This window comes from Eurytemora carolleeae, unplaced genomic scaffold (genome assembly GCF_000591075.1).
Source record: "Eurytemora carolleeae unplaced genomic scaffold, Eaff_2.0 scaffold170, whole genome shotgun sequence".
NCBI lineage: Eukaryota > Metazoa > Arthropoda > Copepoda > Calanoida > Temoridae > Eurytemora > Eurytemora carolleeae.
The window spans coordinates 252,214-271,574 of NW_019396067.1; the positions used below are offsets into that span (position 1 = coordinate 252,214).

The following is a 19,361-nucleotide window of genomic DNA, read 5'->3' on the forward strand; positions in this document are numbered from 1 at the left end:
TAACCATTAGTTGTGTACTGTTGTGAGCACATTGAGTGACGATATAGTTGTGCACTGTTGTAAGTACCCGGAGTATCTAGTTTTTGTGCACTGTTGTGAGTACCCGGAGTAACTATTAGTTGTGTACTGTTTTGATTACATGGAGTAACTATAGAGTTGTGTACTGCTGTAGTAAGAACCTGGAGTAACTATACAGTTGTGTACTGTTGTGAGTACTCGGAGTAACTATATAGTTTTGTACTGTTGTGAGTGCCCAGAGTAACTTTTAGTTGTGTACTCTTCGGAGTACCCAGTGAAAATATTAGCCGGCCGTGTACTATTGTGAGAACCCGGAGTAACTTTTAGTTGTGTACTGTTGTGAGTACCCGGAGTAACTGCAGTTCTCAGACACACTCCGTCCCAACTCCGACAATCGATTGTAACCATAGAGTTGAAATACACAGAACAACCCCGGAGAACTGGAACTCATAAATCATGGTTTAATGAATAGAGAAATGTCTTAGTGTGGCGCCATTAAATATACACAATGCAAACCAAGAAACTTAATAAAATATAAAAACACCTGTAGTACTGAAACACAAGGAGTTAATTCATGAGGAAATGATCATGAGATAGAGATCGAGTGTGAATCTTCTGTTCAGGATACCTCTGTTAAAGTAGCACGTCCAAATCACAACGGTACCCTTTAACAGGCCCGTAGCTAGGGGGGGGGGGCACACTTTCTGAGACAAAAGAAGAAAATGAAAAAATGAAAAGAAGGAAAAAGGGGAAAAAATTGGCATCAAATCTCATTTTTGTTACAAATATTACGTTTTAAATAAGTAATTTGTCTTCAAATTAAAGACAAATTGAGCGCTTACTGAAATAAATGATTAGGGAATTTTATTCTATTCTATCCTGTGAAATGATATTAATTTTTTGTATTTTGAGAAGCTTATCCTTTTCCCTTCTTTTATTAGATTAATAATTTTAACGAACCATCTTACAGCAAAGTAACATGGAGACAAATTTAAATTATAAAAAAAATATGGCCAGGTTTAGAAGAAGCTGTTTTTTTCGAATTTTAATTTTGAGAAAACTGAAGATTTTCATGCTAGAGCTAGCTTTTTTTTGATCAAATCTTCAGTTTTTTCAAAACTAAATTTCGAAAAAAACTCCCCTGCAAGCTTGAGGATGAATGCAAACAGCTGCTAAACCTGTATTTACATAATTTACTTTCCTGTATTAAAAATAACCATTGTAATTCATGATTAAAAATTATCATTAGTACATTTATTTTAAGTTGAACTTAACACTGTACATCTTATGCCTACATTTTTTTATTTTGATGCAAATAGCTTCTCAATTATCAATAGCGATTAAGGGAACGAGAACAGGTAAAATATCTATCTTAATAAACTGTAATGTGTGATAAGTTAAAGATTTAGTTTTTTAGTCTGCATTCATTAATTTTGAGACTTAACGAGTTTTTCAGATCAAACAAATTTTTGGCCTGCGGCCCGCTCCTTACTTATCCATCTCTGCAGTTTATAACTTTTGTACCCCCCCCCCCTTTAGAAATTCCTAGCTATGGCTCTGTCCTTTGAATATTTGTCTAAGTAAAACTGATTGAGTTATCCCTCTTGTCTCTATCTTAAAATCAATTATTTTTAATTGTTGTTTTATATAACAATGACGCGCATTTATGTAGCAAGAGAAACAATGAAATTGTAAGAATTTAACACTTTACAAATACCACTCTATAAATGGAGGGTTGCTTGAAATTATTTCTACAGTACCTTCAAATCCAAGCGATATCTATAATATTAATTTATCATTGAATTAGTTTTAATTCATGACCAATGTGCATTCATCGCCGTATATATTTATTCAATGAAGATGACTTTCGATTTCAATTTTTAATTTCTACCAAGAATTCAAACAGCATTGATACATTTAAGCATAGCAACAAAGAAAAGGAATGTCCTAAAAATCTAGTGAAAGAAACTTTCTTCAACTCTAAATGATTTTACAGCAAATAAATAATTAGTACTTTGCACGTAAATACTATATACTGTATTCTTATAATATTATCTCATAAATCAATCTTTAACTGAAACTTGCACGAAAGAAACCTATTGAAGAACATATATAAAATATCAGTTTATTATTTTAATTCCAATGTACAATGTAAAATGTACAATGTACATAAGATTAGACAAAAATAACCACAGTACTCGCAAAAAAGAAATGTATTTAAAATTTAGTGAAAATAAACATTCTTCACAACAGACATACGTTGATTTAACGTCTAAATTATTTGACAGCGAAATAAATTGGCTTTTTGTAAATACCGTAAATATTTACTTTTATATGTACTATCCTTTCGTCAATCTTTAATCAAAACTTACACGCATGAAACCTATTAAAGAATAAATCTATAATATCAATTTATTATTGAATGAGTACAATGTATAAAGAAAAAGCAATCACAGTGCTTGCTGAAAAGGAACATCTTTAAAATTTAGAGAAAATAGACATCATTCACTATAAAAGTACGGTGATTTAAAATCCAAATGATTTTACAGAGAATAAATAGGTCTTCTACAAATACTATATACTTGTCATATTATCTATAAGTCAAATTTAACTGAAACTAAGAAACCTATTAATATTTTATTACAATTATATCATTAAATGAGTTTTTAAACAACAACTAACTTTTGTCCTTGCTTTAAAGGAATGCAGTGGGACCCATAAGCTGTGGAATAGAAAGACGACTGTCCGAATCTAGTTTTGATTTTGATTAGTTCAATGAAGGTAAAACACAACAATTGTTAAACTATTTGCTTTATAACAAAATGAACTATACCTCATAATAACATGTTTGTTGAATGTCGTCTTCATATTAATCCACAGTTTATGGGTCACACTGTATTATTTAAAACGTCTTTCACTGCAAAATATGGCTATTCTGAAGCAAAAATCTAAAAGAATTTTGCCAAATACTCGTTCATACCTAGAGTTAAAAGTTTCAATATCCTGAGTCCGAATTTAATGAATTTGAGCCGCGTCTTAAATCCGCCAAAATCCGGATACAATTGAGCGCCGGCTTAAATATTGAAACATTGAATACAATTTTAAGTGAAACCAACCATTTTCAAGCCACATCTCAAATTCGCGGCTCAAATTTTTTAAATTCGGCCTCAGGGTTGCTAATGCTAAAACAGTGGGTTGACGAGAACGAGGTTATCCGTTATAGTATACAGTGAGAACCAGAAAACTGTGGAATAGGAAGACGATTCTTAGACTCAAGTTATGATTTTAAATAGTCCTATGAACACAAGAAACAGTAATTGTTCGGTATAGAAACCCATTTCACTTAATAATAAGGGGTTTTTAATCTACATTGTAAAACTATTTTCTTTGTAACAACATCAAATACAAATATAAAGATTGCTTTAATGTCGTCTACATATATGCATCTTACTGTAGTATATATATTATACACTATAGCTGACGAGGTAAGTTCAGTCCAGTCCAGTCCAGACCTGGTGACACTTTATAGTCGGTGCAGTCTCAGTCCCAGTTGAAGACAAATCTCCTAACTGTAGAACCCTTTGCTGGTGTCGGAAAAAGGAATAGAACATTTGCGTCAAAATTGTAATTTTCGGATCCATATATTTTTGCAACCTGAGGATAGAACTTTTGTTTTGTGAATATCGAGATCAAGCATTGATCCACACTTCTCATCTTATACAGACCTACGGAGTAGTTTAATCCACACTTCTCATCTTATACAGACCTACGGAGTAGTTTAATCCACACTTCTCATCTTATACAGACCTACGGAGTAGTTTAATTCCTTTTAGATATCCAGTGGTGATCGTTACATACATAAATACATACAAATCTACATACATATCTACACACATAAATGCATACATAAATACATACATAAAAACATACATAAATACATACATAAAAACATACATATCTACATACACCAATACATACATAAATACATACAAAAATTACTAAAATTATCACTCAAAGGAATTGGGTCTTTGCCACAAACTAAAATTTTCTTTGCAACCTAATGGTGTTAAAATTTGATATTTTAAAATAAATTATTTGATCCAACAGAATTCATGGTTTAAACTATACGACAGAAGGTTGCAAAGATAGAAGGTTTAGAAAATTAGAGTATGTGGAGAGTGTTTAGTTCTTCTAATTAGTATAAATATTAATGTCAAATTTTTAAAACCAAATGCAAGGAAAAAGTAAAAAGGGAAAAAATTGATAGTTTTATATAGTTGTTTATTTTTTCTCATCAATATTATTTTTTTAATATGTCATATCAGAAATATTAATTCAGACAATTTTGAAATATCTTTTTTAATAATTTGATTGATGGATTAAAGTACTGATAACAGTTTTATCAGTTAAAGGTTTAATTATTTGTGTCTCTTTGTTTGTATTTTCTTTATTTCAAGGTTTTGTAGAATACGTTCTTCATCCAGAGAACCCTGGAACCTCGTAAACTGTTCAAGGTCAATTCTAATCCAGGATATACTTTCCTCTCTCTACCATACGGTGAACTTGAGCTAGGTCGCTAAACTACCTACGGTCGATTCAAATCTTGAATCTGTAGTTCTGTAGTGTAGTGATCATTTATAGGTGCATGGGCAAATCCTGAATCACCGATTCAAGATACATAGTTTAACCGTCTCTATACCTTGCTAATCCTGAATCACCGATTCAAGATAAATGTTTTAACCGTCTCTATACCTTGCTAATCCTGAATCACTGATTCAAGATACATGGTTTAACTGTCTCTATACCTTGCTAATCCTGAATCACTGATTCAAGATACATGGTTTAACCGTCTCTATACCTTGCTAATTTCACTAAACCCTGTCTCTTGAGCACATCGAAAAATGACATGTGTCTTAGTAAAAATAGCTTTTCAGGTGGGTAGGGGGTGCAACATTTACAGAAGATGATTAAATCGATCTCTTTTAAAAAATGAAATGAATAAAAAATCATTTCAGGTAAAGTATGTTAAACTTGGTATGAAGACGACAGAAGTCGGGAAGGTTTTTTCAAGAAAATCTCTGACAGAGTATGTGAAGTTGTGAACACTTCAAAATCTATTAAAACTCCTCTAATCTTATCTGCTGTTTGTTCTTCTAACAGTATGTGAAGTTGTGAACGCTTCAAAATCTATTAAAACTCCTCTAATCTTATCTGCTGTTTGTTCTTCTAACTCAACCATTTTTAAATGTAATCATTTTTAATGTTATTTATATATATATTGGATTTTTAAAGTTCGAAGTTGGTTTAGATTTAGATACAGTGACATCGGTGTGACCATAATAAACATACAATATTATAAATCATTGATCATGTTACTCATGTTACTTTCATGTTAAACTTTCACTATAATTACATAGGGATTAAACGTTACATTTAGTTAATGATTAGGAAGTTAAATTTCTGAAGGTTAGGAGTATTATTAAAAATCATTAGATATGAAAAAGTATTACTTTGAGGACTGGATCAAAATCAAGATCAGGATTAAACTAGGATTTAGAATAAGAATAATGATCAGATTTAAGATAATTTTATAGAGAGGAGAGAAGTAACTATTCATGAAGAGAATCCTGAACCCTGATATTTTCAACTAAAAACTCTTCTCTGAGCAGTTGGAGATAGGTGGAGACAGACGGGTTGAATCCTCTTCTCCGGGTAGTATATTTAGTAGGCTAGAAATACTTCCGACCCTTGAACGTTGAAAACTATTAGTATAAATTTATAGATTTTAAGGTCAAAATACCTTTGTCCGGTTTGAATTCTCTGAACCCCCTGCACAGGGGTTCTAAACTCTGAAGTAGATCTAGTTTCAGAAACAGCTCGCCGTTCTGAAAACTTTATCACCGTATTTTTCCTAAAAAAAGCATTAGTTTCATGGGGTTAGATAGAGATGAACTTAAATGATTACCCGAAAACTCTGGAATTAAAAGTCGACTTTAGACTCAATTTATGACTTTGACTCGTCCAATGAGCATGAGGTACAGCTATAGTGCAGTAAAAACAGACCCATTTCACTTGATAAGTAATTTATTAACTGACTAGTAAAGCTATTTGCTTTTTAACAACATCAAATGCACTTTAGTATTGCCTTAATGTCGTCTTTATATTCTACAGTTTTCTGTTTTTCACTGTATTCTGAGAGCTATTTGACAAAATAGCTTGGAAACCCAGCTTTGTCTGAAAGCTAAACTTTTACTTTAAAAGTCAACCCACTCAGCTTGGATTTTCTTAATCAAACTAAGAAAATTGACGTGGTTCTACTGAGTTCCCCAATCAAATTTTGAGGCAAATCGTTCATTGGGTTCCTGAGTTATGATAAAAAATAAACACAAATAGAGATTATTAATTTATCAGTGTAAACTAACTTGGAAACCCAGCTTTGTCTAGAGTACTCCCTATAAAAGTCAACCCTCTCAAACATACAGAAAAAAAACAACTTTGTATAATTAGATAAATAACTAAAATTTTAAGTGGTGTTGGTTGACTTTTATTGGGAAAACTCTGGGCAAAGATGGGTTCCCAAGCTTGTATATTGATAGATTTACACCGAACCTTAAAGATATGGAACTCAAAAAGAATAACCTGGAAACTGGAGGGGTTTGAACTGCAGCTGCCTGCCTATCTAGTTCACTCACTCTCTGGGTCCATCCTGCAACTCCTAAAGGTATAAAAAAACTTGTTAGAATATTTTTTTCGGCTTTTTGAATTTTTTTTTCTTTTTCTTTATATCACAAATCGTCTGACCTGAAGCCACATCTCCTGTTTTTATTTCCGGTCTTTGAATCGGACTTATACTCCATTCTTCACGACTCTGCGCAAACCTGTTATGTAATTGTTAATTGTAAAGGGAAATCTTCATCAAAGTACATTTTTGAAAATTTTATAAGAAAGGATTAGTTCTAATTTTATAAGCTTTAGTCTTAGAGGCCAACAGTCCTCCTTAACTTTCGTAAAATTACTATTTAATTTACCTAACGTTTTTCTGTCTTCTGTTTGGTCCTGGGCTGTCATTGCCCCTACTAACTGGTGGTTCTACAGAAGCTGCTCTAGTTAATAGAGACATTTTTTTATTCTGAACATATCCAGTTCGAACACTTCCAAACCCAACCCCTTGCTGTTCTCTCCTGGTCATTGAGATTTGGGTTTGCTTTAGACTTCCTTCCTTAATTCTTCGCTGTTTTTCTTCTTCCTGGTGAAGCTGTTCCCTCTTCTTTTGAATGACATTCTTCTCCTTCTCTAATGATTCAAGTCGTAGTTTTTCTGTCAAAAGTGCTTTTTTCCTCTCTTCCAGCTCCATCATTAGTTTGGCTTTTTCATTTTCTTCTTGCTTTCTGTTTAGTGCTTCTTCAAGAGTCTTTCTAGCAACTTCAGCTTCAAAGCGTTTCTTTTCTTCAAGTTCATTATTCTTTTTTCGCTTTTCATCTTCCAATCTTTTCTGTTCTTCGAGCTCAAAGATTTTTCTTTTTCTCTCATCGTCTAGTTTTTTCTGTAGAAAATGTTTTCCAGATTTTCTAGTTTCATCTGTATCTGCAGAAGAGAACTGCGTTGTCCCTTCCAGATAGTGTACTTGGGGCATAGCTTGCTGAATACTTAACTGTTTCTTTTTGCCCTTAAACTCTTTTGAGAAAACAACCTGCTCAGACAATCCTTCTGGATTGATTTTGGGATCCTTCATCGATTTTGTTGAAGTTTTAATCTGGTGAACAGCTTCTGTCTTCAATGATGTCTTCTGGCTTAAATACTGTTGGAACCCAATCGCTGTGACATTTCTTTCTGGAGTTTGCTCAGATCTCAAAAAACTTTCTTTTTTCAGTGTAAATGGAGATCCCACTCTCACAAACTCTTTAGATTCTTCATAATTTTGATTAAATGACTGATGTTCAACATTTGTGAGGGTTTGTTGAGAAAAGGATGAAGGTTCCTGTGAACTTCCCTAAACAATAAAAATAAACAAGATATCTCAAAGGAATATAATAACGTTTACCTGTGTTCTTAAATATTCTTCCCGTCGCTGAAGAGCTTGAATTCTTCTTGCTTCTCCAAGTTTCAATGCTTCTTCTCTTGATATCTTCACAACCTCTTGAGAAAATGAGTCCTGGAGCTTCTCAGCTTTATCAATAATCTTCTTTTGTAGATTATCCGTAGCTTTCTTCTCTTTAAAGAAATATTTATTAACCAGCTTGACCTGCTCCTCTCGTTTCTCTCTGCTTATTGGAGCTACATATCCATCTGTAAAATGATGTTTCCTTTCATCCACCAAGCTGCCACTGCTGTAAATAGGACCAACTAGCTTTTTCATATCTTGCTGATGGGTTTCTGATTCTTTGTAATGATATGATTTATCCACTTCATAACAAGGAACAGACTTTGATCGAATATCTCTTTGATGTGGCAGGGTTATGGGATGTTTGTAGTTATGCTTGAAATCCCCCCGGACTGGGCCTGGTGTAGGAGATGGGGGTCTATGAGAACATGAAAATCCCTTTTTAAACTTGTGTTTTCTTTCAACTTCATATACAGGACCCTTGATTGTTTTCTTATCCATTTCTTTAAAAAAACCATGTTTAAATTCATGTTTTGATTCCACATTGTATATGGGACCAACTTCATATTTTAAATCAATAGGTTTTTGATCAGGACCTTGGTATTCATGCTTGTAGTTAACATCATAAACTGGACCAGACATCTGCTTCAGATCATCAACATGTTTCCAAATCTCGGAAAAGTGATGCTGGCGATCAGGAATATCATAATGAGGACCTTGAAGCTTGTGTAGATTCTGAACATTCTGAATGATTCCTTGGAAATTGTGATCATGGTGTATGTTTAGAACAGGGTAGTTTAGATTTTTTAAATCAGCAATGTGTTTGGTAATTTCAGAAAATGCATGCTTGGCCTCTACAGAATAGACAGGTCCAGAAAGAGTTTTTAAATCATTGACATGTGCTTCAATTCCCTCAAAATGATGCTTGTAATCGGGCAAGGAATACACTGGACCAACTAATGCCTTTAGTTCGATGAGGTTTTTCCTGAATTGCATGTAGGAATGATTTCTTTCAATGTCAAACACGGGACCATTTAGATTCTTTAAATCTATCATATTTTTTTGTATTTCACTGAAAACATGTTCTCTTTGTATGTCATAAACCGGATAATTCAAAGCTTTTATCTCATTAACATATCTTTCAATATCCTGGAATGTATGGTTTCTATCTTCCAGGTTAAAAATAGGACCATTTAAACTTTTAATAGCTTCAACTTTTCTGTCAATCAAATTAAAATGATGGTTGAAGTCAACACCTTCTCTGACAGGATAATTCATTTGTTTCAAGGTGTCCATATGCCGTTGAATTTCTGAAAACTGATGAGCTCTATCTATATCATAAATGGGATAATTCAGGGTTTTCAGGTCTGTTAGGTGTCGTTCTATTTCATTAAAGTTGTGTTGCCTGTTAATCGAATAAACAGGCCCCTGAAGATTTTTCAGGTCAGCAATTCTTTTTTCAAATTCCATGAAAAAATGTTCTCGTTCTATTCCATAAACAGGATAGTTTAAAGTTTTCAAGTCAGCCAGCTTTCTTTCCAGGTCCACAAAGCAATGCTGATGTTCAACATTATAGACTGGTCCACTCAAGGTCTTGATATCATAAAGGTTTTTCTGTATTTCATTGAATGTGTGCTCCCTGTCTATGCCATAGACTGGGTAGTTCAGGTTTTTCAGATCTATTATTTGCCTTTCAATGTCTTGGAAAGCATGATGTCGTTCCTGGAGATCGTAAACTGGGCCAGTGAGGTTCTTTAAAGTGTCAACTTTTTCTTTGATATCATTGAAATGATGGTTAAAATCCACCCCTTGTCTAACAGGATAATTCATTTCTTTTAATGATTCAAGCCCCTTGTATATTTCACTAAACTGATGATCTCTATCAATGTTGTAAACAGGATAGTTTAGATTTTTCAAATCAGACAAGTTCTTCATAATTTCTGTAAAATTATGTGAACTCTCAACTGAATACACTGGGCCTTGTAAATTTTTCAGATCTAAGATTTTAGTTTCTATTTCCATAAAGGCATGTTTCCTTTCAATCTCAAATATAGGGTAGTTCAGTGATTTGAGCTCAGTAATCTTCCGCTCTATGTCTTGGAAGCAATGCTGGTGATCTACAGAGTAAACTGGTCCTGCCAAAGTCTTAATATCAAATAAATTTTTTTGTATTTCATTGAACTTATGATCTCTATCAATGTTGTAGATTGGGTAATTTAGATTCTTTAAGTCTAGCACCCTGCGTTCAAAATCCTGGAAGGCATGCTGGTGTTCTGTGGAATAAACTGGACCTGCAAGATTTTTAATAGCCTCCACCTTATCTTGGATTTCATTGAAATGATGACTAAAGTCTATGCCTTCTCTCACAGGGTAATTCATTTGCTTCAAGGTTTCCATTCCTTTTAGAATCTCATTAAATTGATGTTTACGATCAATGTCATAGACCGGATAATTAAGAGATTTCATGTCAGAAAGATTCTTTTCTATTTCAGAGAAGTTATGTGCTCTATCAATATTGTAGACAGGACCTTGTAAAGATTTTAGTTCAGCAACATGTTTTTCAATCTCATGGAAGGCATGCACATTATCAATGCTGTAAACTGGACCAACTAAAGATTTTAAATCTGACAGTTTCTTTTCTATTTCAGTAAAATGATGCTGATGTTCAATGTTGTACACAGGCCCACTCAGAGTTTTGATGTCATAGAGATTCTTCTGAATTTCATTGAATTTGTGTTCTCTTGATATGTCATAGATTGGATAAGTTAAATTTTTCAGATCATGGATTTTTCTTTCAACATCTTGGAAGAAATGGTTGTGGTCCACATTATAAACAGGACCCACCAGATCCTTTAAGGACTTGACTCTTTCAATAATTTCATTAAATTGATGCTTATAATCCACTAGTACAGGATAATTCATTTGTTTTATAGTTTCCAGTCCTTTCACAATTTCAGAAAAGTGGTGTTTCTCATCAATTTTATAAACAGGATAGTTAAGTGATTTCAAATCCTCTATTTTCTTTGCAATATCTGCAAAATGGTGTTCTCTCTCAATGCTGTAAACAGGTCCTTGGAGTGTTTTCAAATCAACCAATTTGGATTCCAACTCTTGAAATTTGTGTTCTCGATCTATGTTATACACAGGGTAGAACAAACTTTTTAGATCTGTTATTTTTTGCTCAATTTCATAAAAGCAATTTCTATGCTCGGTAGCATAAACAGGGCCAAACATTGATTTCAAGCTTGTAATTTTTTCCTGTATTTCATTAAAATGGTGACCTCTATCAATATTGTACACAGGGAATGTCAATGTTTTTAAATCTGAAATTTTCTGTTCTATATCCATAAACACATGGTTTCTATGTTCCATGGAGTAAACAGGACCTGTAAGTTCCATCATATTCACAACCTTTTTCTGAACTTCATTGAAGTGATGTTGAATGTCAACACCTTCTCTGACTGGGTAGTTCAATTGTTTCAACTTCTCGATGCCCATGACAATTTCTGAAAAATGATGCTTCCGATCAATGTCATAAACTGGGTAGTTGAGAGTTTTCAAATCTTGAATGTCTTTTTCTATTTCAGCAAAACAGTGTGCTCGTTCCACATTATAGACTGGTCCTTGCAGGTTCTTCAATCCATCAACTTTCTTCTCAATTTCCATAAACCTGTGAGCATTTTCAATACTATACACTGGCCCTGTTAGTGTCTTAAGGTCTGTGAGAGCTGCTGTTATTTCTTTAAAGCAATGGTCATGATCAACAGCATAAACAGGTCCAGCTAAGTTTTTCAGATCATAAAGAGTTTTCTCAATAACATCAAATTTATGCTGTCGATCAATATTATAAACAGGATAGTTTAGAGTTTTTAGATCAGAAATCTGTTCAAGAATCTTTCCAAATGTATGCTGATGTTCAGTTGAGTATACAGGGCCAACTAGTTCTTTTATGCTCTCAATTTTTCTTTCAATTTCATTATAATGATGCGCATAGTCAACTCGAACAGGATAACTGAGCTCTTTAATACTGTCAAGTCCTTTCATGATTTCACAAAACTTATGCTCTCTATCAATTTTGAACACTGGAAAATTCAGAGTTTTTAAAGTGGAAAGCTGTTTTTCAATCTCTGCAAAATTATGATTCCTCTCAATTGAATACACTGGACCTTGGAGAGTTTTAAGAGCATTAATCCTGCGTTCTATCTCATTGAACTTGTGTTCATTTTCAATGGAATAGACAGGTCCTTGTAAAGATTTTAAGTCTGTAACTATCTTATCAATTTCTACGAAATGGTGTTTGTGTTCAGTATCATACACAGGTCCATTCATTGTCTTCAGCTCAATCAAGTTCTTTTCAATTACATTAAAAGAATGCTTATTGTCAATATCATAAACAGGATAGTTCAAGTTTTTCAATTCTATTATATTCCTGATTATATCATTGAATGTATGGTTTCTGCGTTCTATTTCAAACACAGGTCCAATCAAATTTTTGACAGATTCTACTTGTTTTTCCAGCTCATTGAAGTTATGTTGGTAATCCACACCTCCTCGGACTGGGTAGTGCATCTCTTTTATTGTTTCTATACCCTTCATGAATTCTTGGAACTGATGCTGTCTGTCAATTTTGTAGACAGGATAATGAAGACTTTTAAGATCATATAGACATTTATCAATTTCTGCAAAGTTATGAGCATTATTTATAGCATAAACTGGTCCTTGAAGATTTTTCAATGTGTCAATTTTACTCTCTATCTTATTGTACTTATGAGCATTTTCAATGCTATAAACTGGTCCTTGAAGAGATTTGAGATCTGTAATTATGTGCTCAATGTCCTTAAAGTGATGCATATGCTCAGTAGCATAGACAGGTCCATTAAGATATTTGATGTCATACAGATTTTTCTGAATCTCATTGAACTTGTGATTTCTGTCTATATCATAAACAGGATAGTTTAGATATTTCATGTCAGCAATGTTTCGCAGAACTTCATTGAACATATTTTGATGCTCTACAGAATAAACAGGCCCTGCAAGATCCTTAATGGAGATAATTTTTTTCTCGATTTCATTGAAGTGATGATGTACATCAACATTTTCTCTGACAGGATAGCTGGTGATGATATGTCTTTCAGGGTAAGCAAGCATTTCTCTATAGCTGTGAGCATTATCAATGCTTAAAACTGGATAGTTCAAGCTTTTCAAATCACTTAAAGATTTTTCTATCTCAGCAAAACTATGAGCATTTTCAATTGTGTAAACAGGACCTTGCAACATTTTCAAGGAAGACACTTTGTGCTCAATTTCATTAAATTTATGACTGCTTTCAATATCAAATACTGGATAATTTAAGGTTTTAAGATCACCAACGCTTTTTTCTATTTCTGCAAATAGATGTTGGTGCTCCACAGTATAAACAGGACCATTGAGAGTTTTCAAATTTTGAAGATTCTTGTGAATGACATCAAATTTGTGCTCTCTATCTATGGTGTAAACTGGATAGGATAAGGTTTTCACTGCCTCCACTTTTTTATCCAGCTCATTGAATACATGGTTTCTTTTTTCTAAATCAAAAACTGGACCAACCAGGTTCTTTAGAGTTCTTACTTTTTCATCAATTTCATTGAAATTATGATGTGGTGTAACACCCTGTCTGACAGGATAACTTGTTTCTGCGATACTTTCAACTTTATCCAAAATTTCTTTAAAATTGTGCTCTCTTTGAATCTTGTAGATTGGATAAGTTAGATTTTTAAGATCACTGATTGATTTCTCAATTTCTTTGAAATGATGATCATGATTAACGTTGTAGACTGGACCCTGCAAAGTTTTTAGTTCCACCAGTCTTCTTTCAATCTCAACAAATTTGTGAGCATTATCAATATTATATACAGGTCCAGCCAACTGTTTTAGATCGGTTGTGATGTTATCAATTATGTTGTATGCATGAGAATTATCAATAGAATAAACAGGTCCCATCAGATGTTTTATCTCAATCAAATTTTTTAAAGTATTGGTAAATTTGTGTTCCCTGTCAATATCATAGATTGGATAGTTCAAGTTTGTCAATGAGTGGACAATTGATTTAATGCCTTCAAAAGCATGTTTGCATTCTTCAATGTTTCGAACAGGACTTGTCAGATTTTTCAGTGAATCAACCTTCTTTTCAAGCTCATTAAAATGATGGCAAGCCTCTACATTGATCCGGACAGGATAGGTCATCTCTTTGATGGAATCAAGTTGGGTTTTAACCTCCATAAACTGATGTTCTCGAACAATATGATAAACAGGATAGTTTAAATTTTTCAGATCTGTCAAATTCTTCTGAATTTCATTGAAGTTATGTTGTCTATCGATGGTATATACTGGTCCACAGAGATGTTTAAGGTCTTCTACTTTTCTTTCCACCTCTGCAAACTTGTGCTGATGCTCTACTGTATAAACTGGGGAAGTAAGATTTTTCAGTTCCAGAACTGTCCGCTCGATATCAGCAAACTGATGGTGATGTTTAATATCATAGACTGGACCTGTCAATGTTTTCAAGTCATATAAATTTTTCTGAACTTCATTGAACTTATGATCTCTTTGAATATTGAAAATTGGATAATTTAAGCTTTTTAACTCATTAAGTGCTTCATTTATAATGTTAAATGAATGATCTCTTTGCTCCAAAGAATAAACTGGTCCACACAAATCTTTCAGATGAGATATCTTTTTCTCAATTTCATTAAAGTTGTGATTATAATCCCCTCCTCTTACAGGATAGTTCATTTCTTTGAGTGTTTCAACCTGTCTAGCTAATTCCTGGAAATGGTGGTTCCTGTCAATTTTCAGAACAGGGTAGTTCAAGTTTTTCAGATCGCTAATCTGTTGTTCAATTTCAGCAAAGTTATGATTTCTGTCAATATTGTAAACAGGTCCTTGTAGGGTTTTGATATCTGTGATCTTACGTTCTATTTCATTAAACTTGTGACTTGCTTCAACATCATAAACAGGTCCTTTTAAAGTCTTCAGATCTGTCACAAGCTTTTCAATTTCATTGAAGTGGTGCTTGTGATCTTTTGAATACACTGGTCCACTAAGAGTTTTGATATCATACAGATTCTTCAGTATAATATTGTATTTGTGGTTTCTATCTATGTCATAAACAGGATAGTTAAGTGTTTTCAAGTCATCAAGAGACTTCTCAATATCTCTAAAAGTGTGATTTCTTTCCTCTATACTATACAAAGGTCCTTGAAGAGTTTTCAGTGATTGAACTTTCTTAGCAATTTCATTGAAGTGGTGGTTGTAATCCTCTCCTCTAACAGGATATGTCATTTCTTTAATGGTTTCAATCTGCTCCTTTATAATAGAAAACTGGTGGTTGTTATCGATATTGAAGACTGGATAGCTCAATGACTTTAAATCAGAAATGTTCTTTTCTATTTCTGTAAAGTGATGATCACAGTCGACATTGTAAACAGGACCTTGCAACTGCTTCAAGTCAACAATTTTAGATTCAAACACATTAAAGGAGTTTCCATGCTCGGTGTCATACACTGGATAGGTTTGCGATTTGAGATCCAAAAGACACTTTTCTACCTCATTAAACTGATGTTGATGGTTAACACTGTAGACAGGGCCAGCAAGGGTCTTGATCTCAATCAAGTTTCGTTGAATCTCATTGAATTTATGATCACGATCAATATTATAAACAGGATAGTTTAGATTAAGCAAATCTTGGTGATTTCTCAAATATTCTTTAAACCCATGAGTTCTTCCTTCAATATCATAAAATGGCCCTATAGAAATATCGAATTACTTGGATAAGTAAAAAAAACTGAATAAAAAATGAGAAGGCATTCAAAGTACATTTTAATATTTTTAATTAATCAAAATTTGTATTGTAGCAGAAGAAAATCCGCAAGTGAGTAGTTTTGGAATCTGGAACAAGAGAATACCTACTCGTCTTCCTCTCCTTTTATAGACTTGTTATTTATTATGTATTTCTATCTAGAAGCAGTAAATAAACTTCTAAAGTGGTGACCTGAACATTTTTCATCTGCTACAATATCTTTATCTATCTAATTAAAAAATTTTAAATAACTTTTAAAAGTAATTATTTCCTGTAAGATTTCGGAGTTGAACAACTTTCTCCTGAACCTGATTAAAGTTATGACTGTAGTCAACTCCCTCCCTCACCGGGTAGTTCATACTCTTCAAGGAGTCCACCTTCCGTCCTAGATCCATGAAGGAGTGCTCACGTTCTATGTCATATATAGGATTGGCCAGCTCCTTTAGATGGGCCCAGCTTTGCTCCAAAACTGCAAAATAACCATGCTCCCGCTCCACTCCAGGATACACAGGACCTTGGAGAGTTTTTAGATCTTGAATTTTCTTGTCAATCTCATTGAATTTATGGTGGGATTCAACATCATAAATAGGTCCGCTCAGAGTTTTGATATCGTGGGCAAGCTTTTCTATCTGTGATTTCAAAATAATAATAATAATAATAATATTAATAATAATAATAATAATAATAATAATAATAATGATTATAATAATTATTTATATATTTATTTAAATGATTGATAAAAAATACCTGGTTGAACTGATTTACATGTTGGATATCGTAAACAGGACCCCGGAGATATTTAAGCTCTGCTATGCTTTTCTGCATTTCTGCAAAACTATGCTCTCTGCTGATATTATAAACTGGATAATTTAAACTCTTCAAATCCTAAGACCAAATTTAATGAATCGGAGAGGTTGCTAAACTTCCTACCGCACCCGGTTTAAATCCTGAATCAACAACACAATACCTTCTGAATCAGTGATTCTGAATTTGAACCAGTGGTAGGTAATTCAGCGACCTTTCTTCATTCATTAAATTCCATTCCTGAAGACGCTGTTCTATCTTGTTAAACGCATGGTTGCGTTGTTCAAGAGTAAAGACGGGCCCCGCTAATACTTTGACGGATTCTACTTTAGTCGCTATTTCGTTGAATTTATGGATAACATCAACTCCGGTCCTGACAGGGTAGCTTGTTTCTTGTAGGTTTGTCACATGTTTAGATATTTCGTTAAAATGATGATCGCGTTCTATTTTGTAAACTGGATAACTAAGACTTTTTAAGCTGGCAAGATGTTTATCAATCTCGTTAAAATGGTGGCTGTTTTCTTTACAATAGACCGGTCCTTGAAGCTCTTTCAGACTATCAACTTTCTTCTGGATTTCAGCAAAGTCATGACCACGATCTATATCATAGACTGGGTAGTTTAAAGCTTTGAGGTTGTCTAGTCTCTTTTCTATCTCAGAGAAGTTGTGTTTGCTCTCAACTGAGTAGACAGGACCAGCCAGGTTCTTGAGAGCAATTGCCCTTTTCTCAATCTCAGCAAAATGGTTTTCATGTTCCACATTGTAGAACGGAGCATACAGATTTTTGATCTCATTAAGCTTTTTCTGAAATTCTGAAAAGTGGTGTTTTCTGTCTATTTCATAGACAGGTCCTTGGAGGTCCTTCAGAATGTTGACTTTTGTCTCAATCTCATTAAAATGATGATTAAAGTCCACATTCCCTCTTACAGGAGCATGCATCATTTTTAGTTGGTCTATTTGTTTGTAAATCTCTGCAAACCTATGCTCTCTTTGAATATTATAGATTGGACCAACAAGGGATTTAAGATCATTTATATTCTCATTTATATTGGAGTAGGTATGTTCCCGATCTATGGAAAATACTGGATAATTCAGATTTTTCAGTTCAACAATGTGTTTTTCTATTTCGTTGTATGCATGGGATCTAATGATGTCATACACAGGGTAATTAAGATTCTTTAAGTTATCAATCTTTTCCTGGATAATGGAGAAATTATGTTTTCCATCAATATCATAAACAGGACCAGCCAGGTTCTTTAATTGTCCAACTTTTTGTTGAATTTCATTGAATTGATTATCATGAATGATCTCATAGCAGGGGCCAAACAGGGTTTTAATTTCAACCAACTTTTTGTCAATTTCCTGAAACTTATGCTTTCGCTCAACATCATAGATCGGCCCGGCAAGCACTTTAATCTCATTGATGGCTCGACCAAGATCTCCAAAAAGATGGTGGGGCTCCACCCCCTCTCTGATAGGAAAATTCATCTGTTTTACAGTTTGAACCTGTTTATCGATCTCTGTAAAATGATGATCGCGTTGGATCGTGTAAACAGGACCTTCCAGCTTTTTCAGATCAAAGATCTTCTTTTCAAGTTCAGCAAACTTGCTGTCATGATCTATACTGAACACAGGGTAGTTCAGCTTTTTAATGTGATCAGCTGATTTCTGCTCTGGATGGTACTGGTGAGAGTGCAGAACTTCGTAGCATGGTCCTAACGTTTCGACATGTTATGACATCCTTTTTTTTTGATGAGAAATGAGATGAGAAACAAGTTTTTTCAAAATATTTAAAAGGGATTGTTCACTGACTTGAAAATACAAATAAGACACCAATTTTTGTAATAAGAAACACAACTATGCCAATCCTACCGCTCAAAGATGTCTCTAAGTGCAAGAATGATCTATAAACTGGATTCCTGGTCACAAACTATGATATCTTTGCAACCCGATGTTGTAGACTTTTGCATGACACTTTGAAAATTCTGTTAGGTCAAATAGTTTAAGTTCGAAATTTCAAAGGTCAACACCATCAGGTTGCAAAGATATAGGGATTAAAATATTTAAGTTTGTGGCAAAAATTCAATTCTTTTCGAAGATTAATGATTGTTCACAAAATGGTAAATCATTAATTAAGTAATGTCATATTTTTTTCTAAACACAGAAACTGCTTACTAGCCTCAAACTTAAATTTCTTATCCTGATGGCATACATTTTGATATTTCAGACCTTTTGATCTGGTAGAACTCATAGTTTAACATATCAACGGTCTACGACATCAGGTTGCAAACATAAAAAAAACTGGTTGATAAACAGTCGTAAAAAAATATTCTGACAAAAATGCTCCTATTATTTATACGAAATATGAGATATTAGATTCTGGTACCAAGGAACAAGTTCCTATCTAGATCAAAGAAACGGATCAATAGTGATTTTGATAGTTATTTAAATCTCAGGGTGAAGAGTAAAATCCTAGGGGTTCAAATAAATCCCAGGGTTTGTAGTAAAATCTGAGCGTCCGGAGTAAAATACAAGGGGTTGGGGGAAAACATCTCAGGGTTTGGAGTAAAATCATAGTGTGCAGAGTATCTCAGGGTTCGA

The 19,361-nt window shown here is 33.6% G+C and overlaps 1 protein-coding gene across 1 annotated transcript in view; it reads right to left on the reverse strand.

Annotated features, from left to right (window-relative positions):
• Window positions 1–5,589: 5,589 nt before the first annotated feature.
• LOC111710520 (uncharacterized) overlaps window positions 5,590–19,361 on the reverse strand; it is a 31,492-nt gene continuing 17,720 nt past the window's right edge. The window contains exons 6-14 of the mRNA XM_023484625.1: window positions 17,001–18,475; window positions 16,704–16,841; window positions 16,228–16,585; window positions 8,060–15,903; window positions 7,047–8,008; window positions 6,820–6,896; window positions 6,658–6,733; window positions 5,819–5,929; window positions 5,590–5,765 (exon numbers count right to left, since the gene is read on the reverse strand). Coding sequence (XP_023340393.1) covers window positions 5,666–5,765; window positions 5,819–5,929; window positions 6,658–6,733; window positions 6,820–6,896; window positions 7,047–8,008; window positions 8,060–15,903; window positions 16,228–16,585; window positions 16,704–16,841; window positions 17,001–18,475 — 11,141 coding nt within the window. The 3' untranslated portion in view covers window positions 5,590–5,665. The remainder of the gene's footprint in view (window positions 5,766–5,818; window positions 5,930–6,657; window positions 6,734–6,819; window positions 6,897–7,046; window positions 8,009–8,059; window positions 15,904–16,227; window positions 16,586–16,703; window positions 16,842–17,000; window positions 18,476–19,361) is intronic.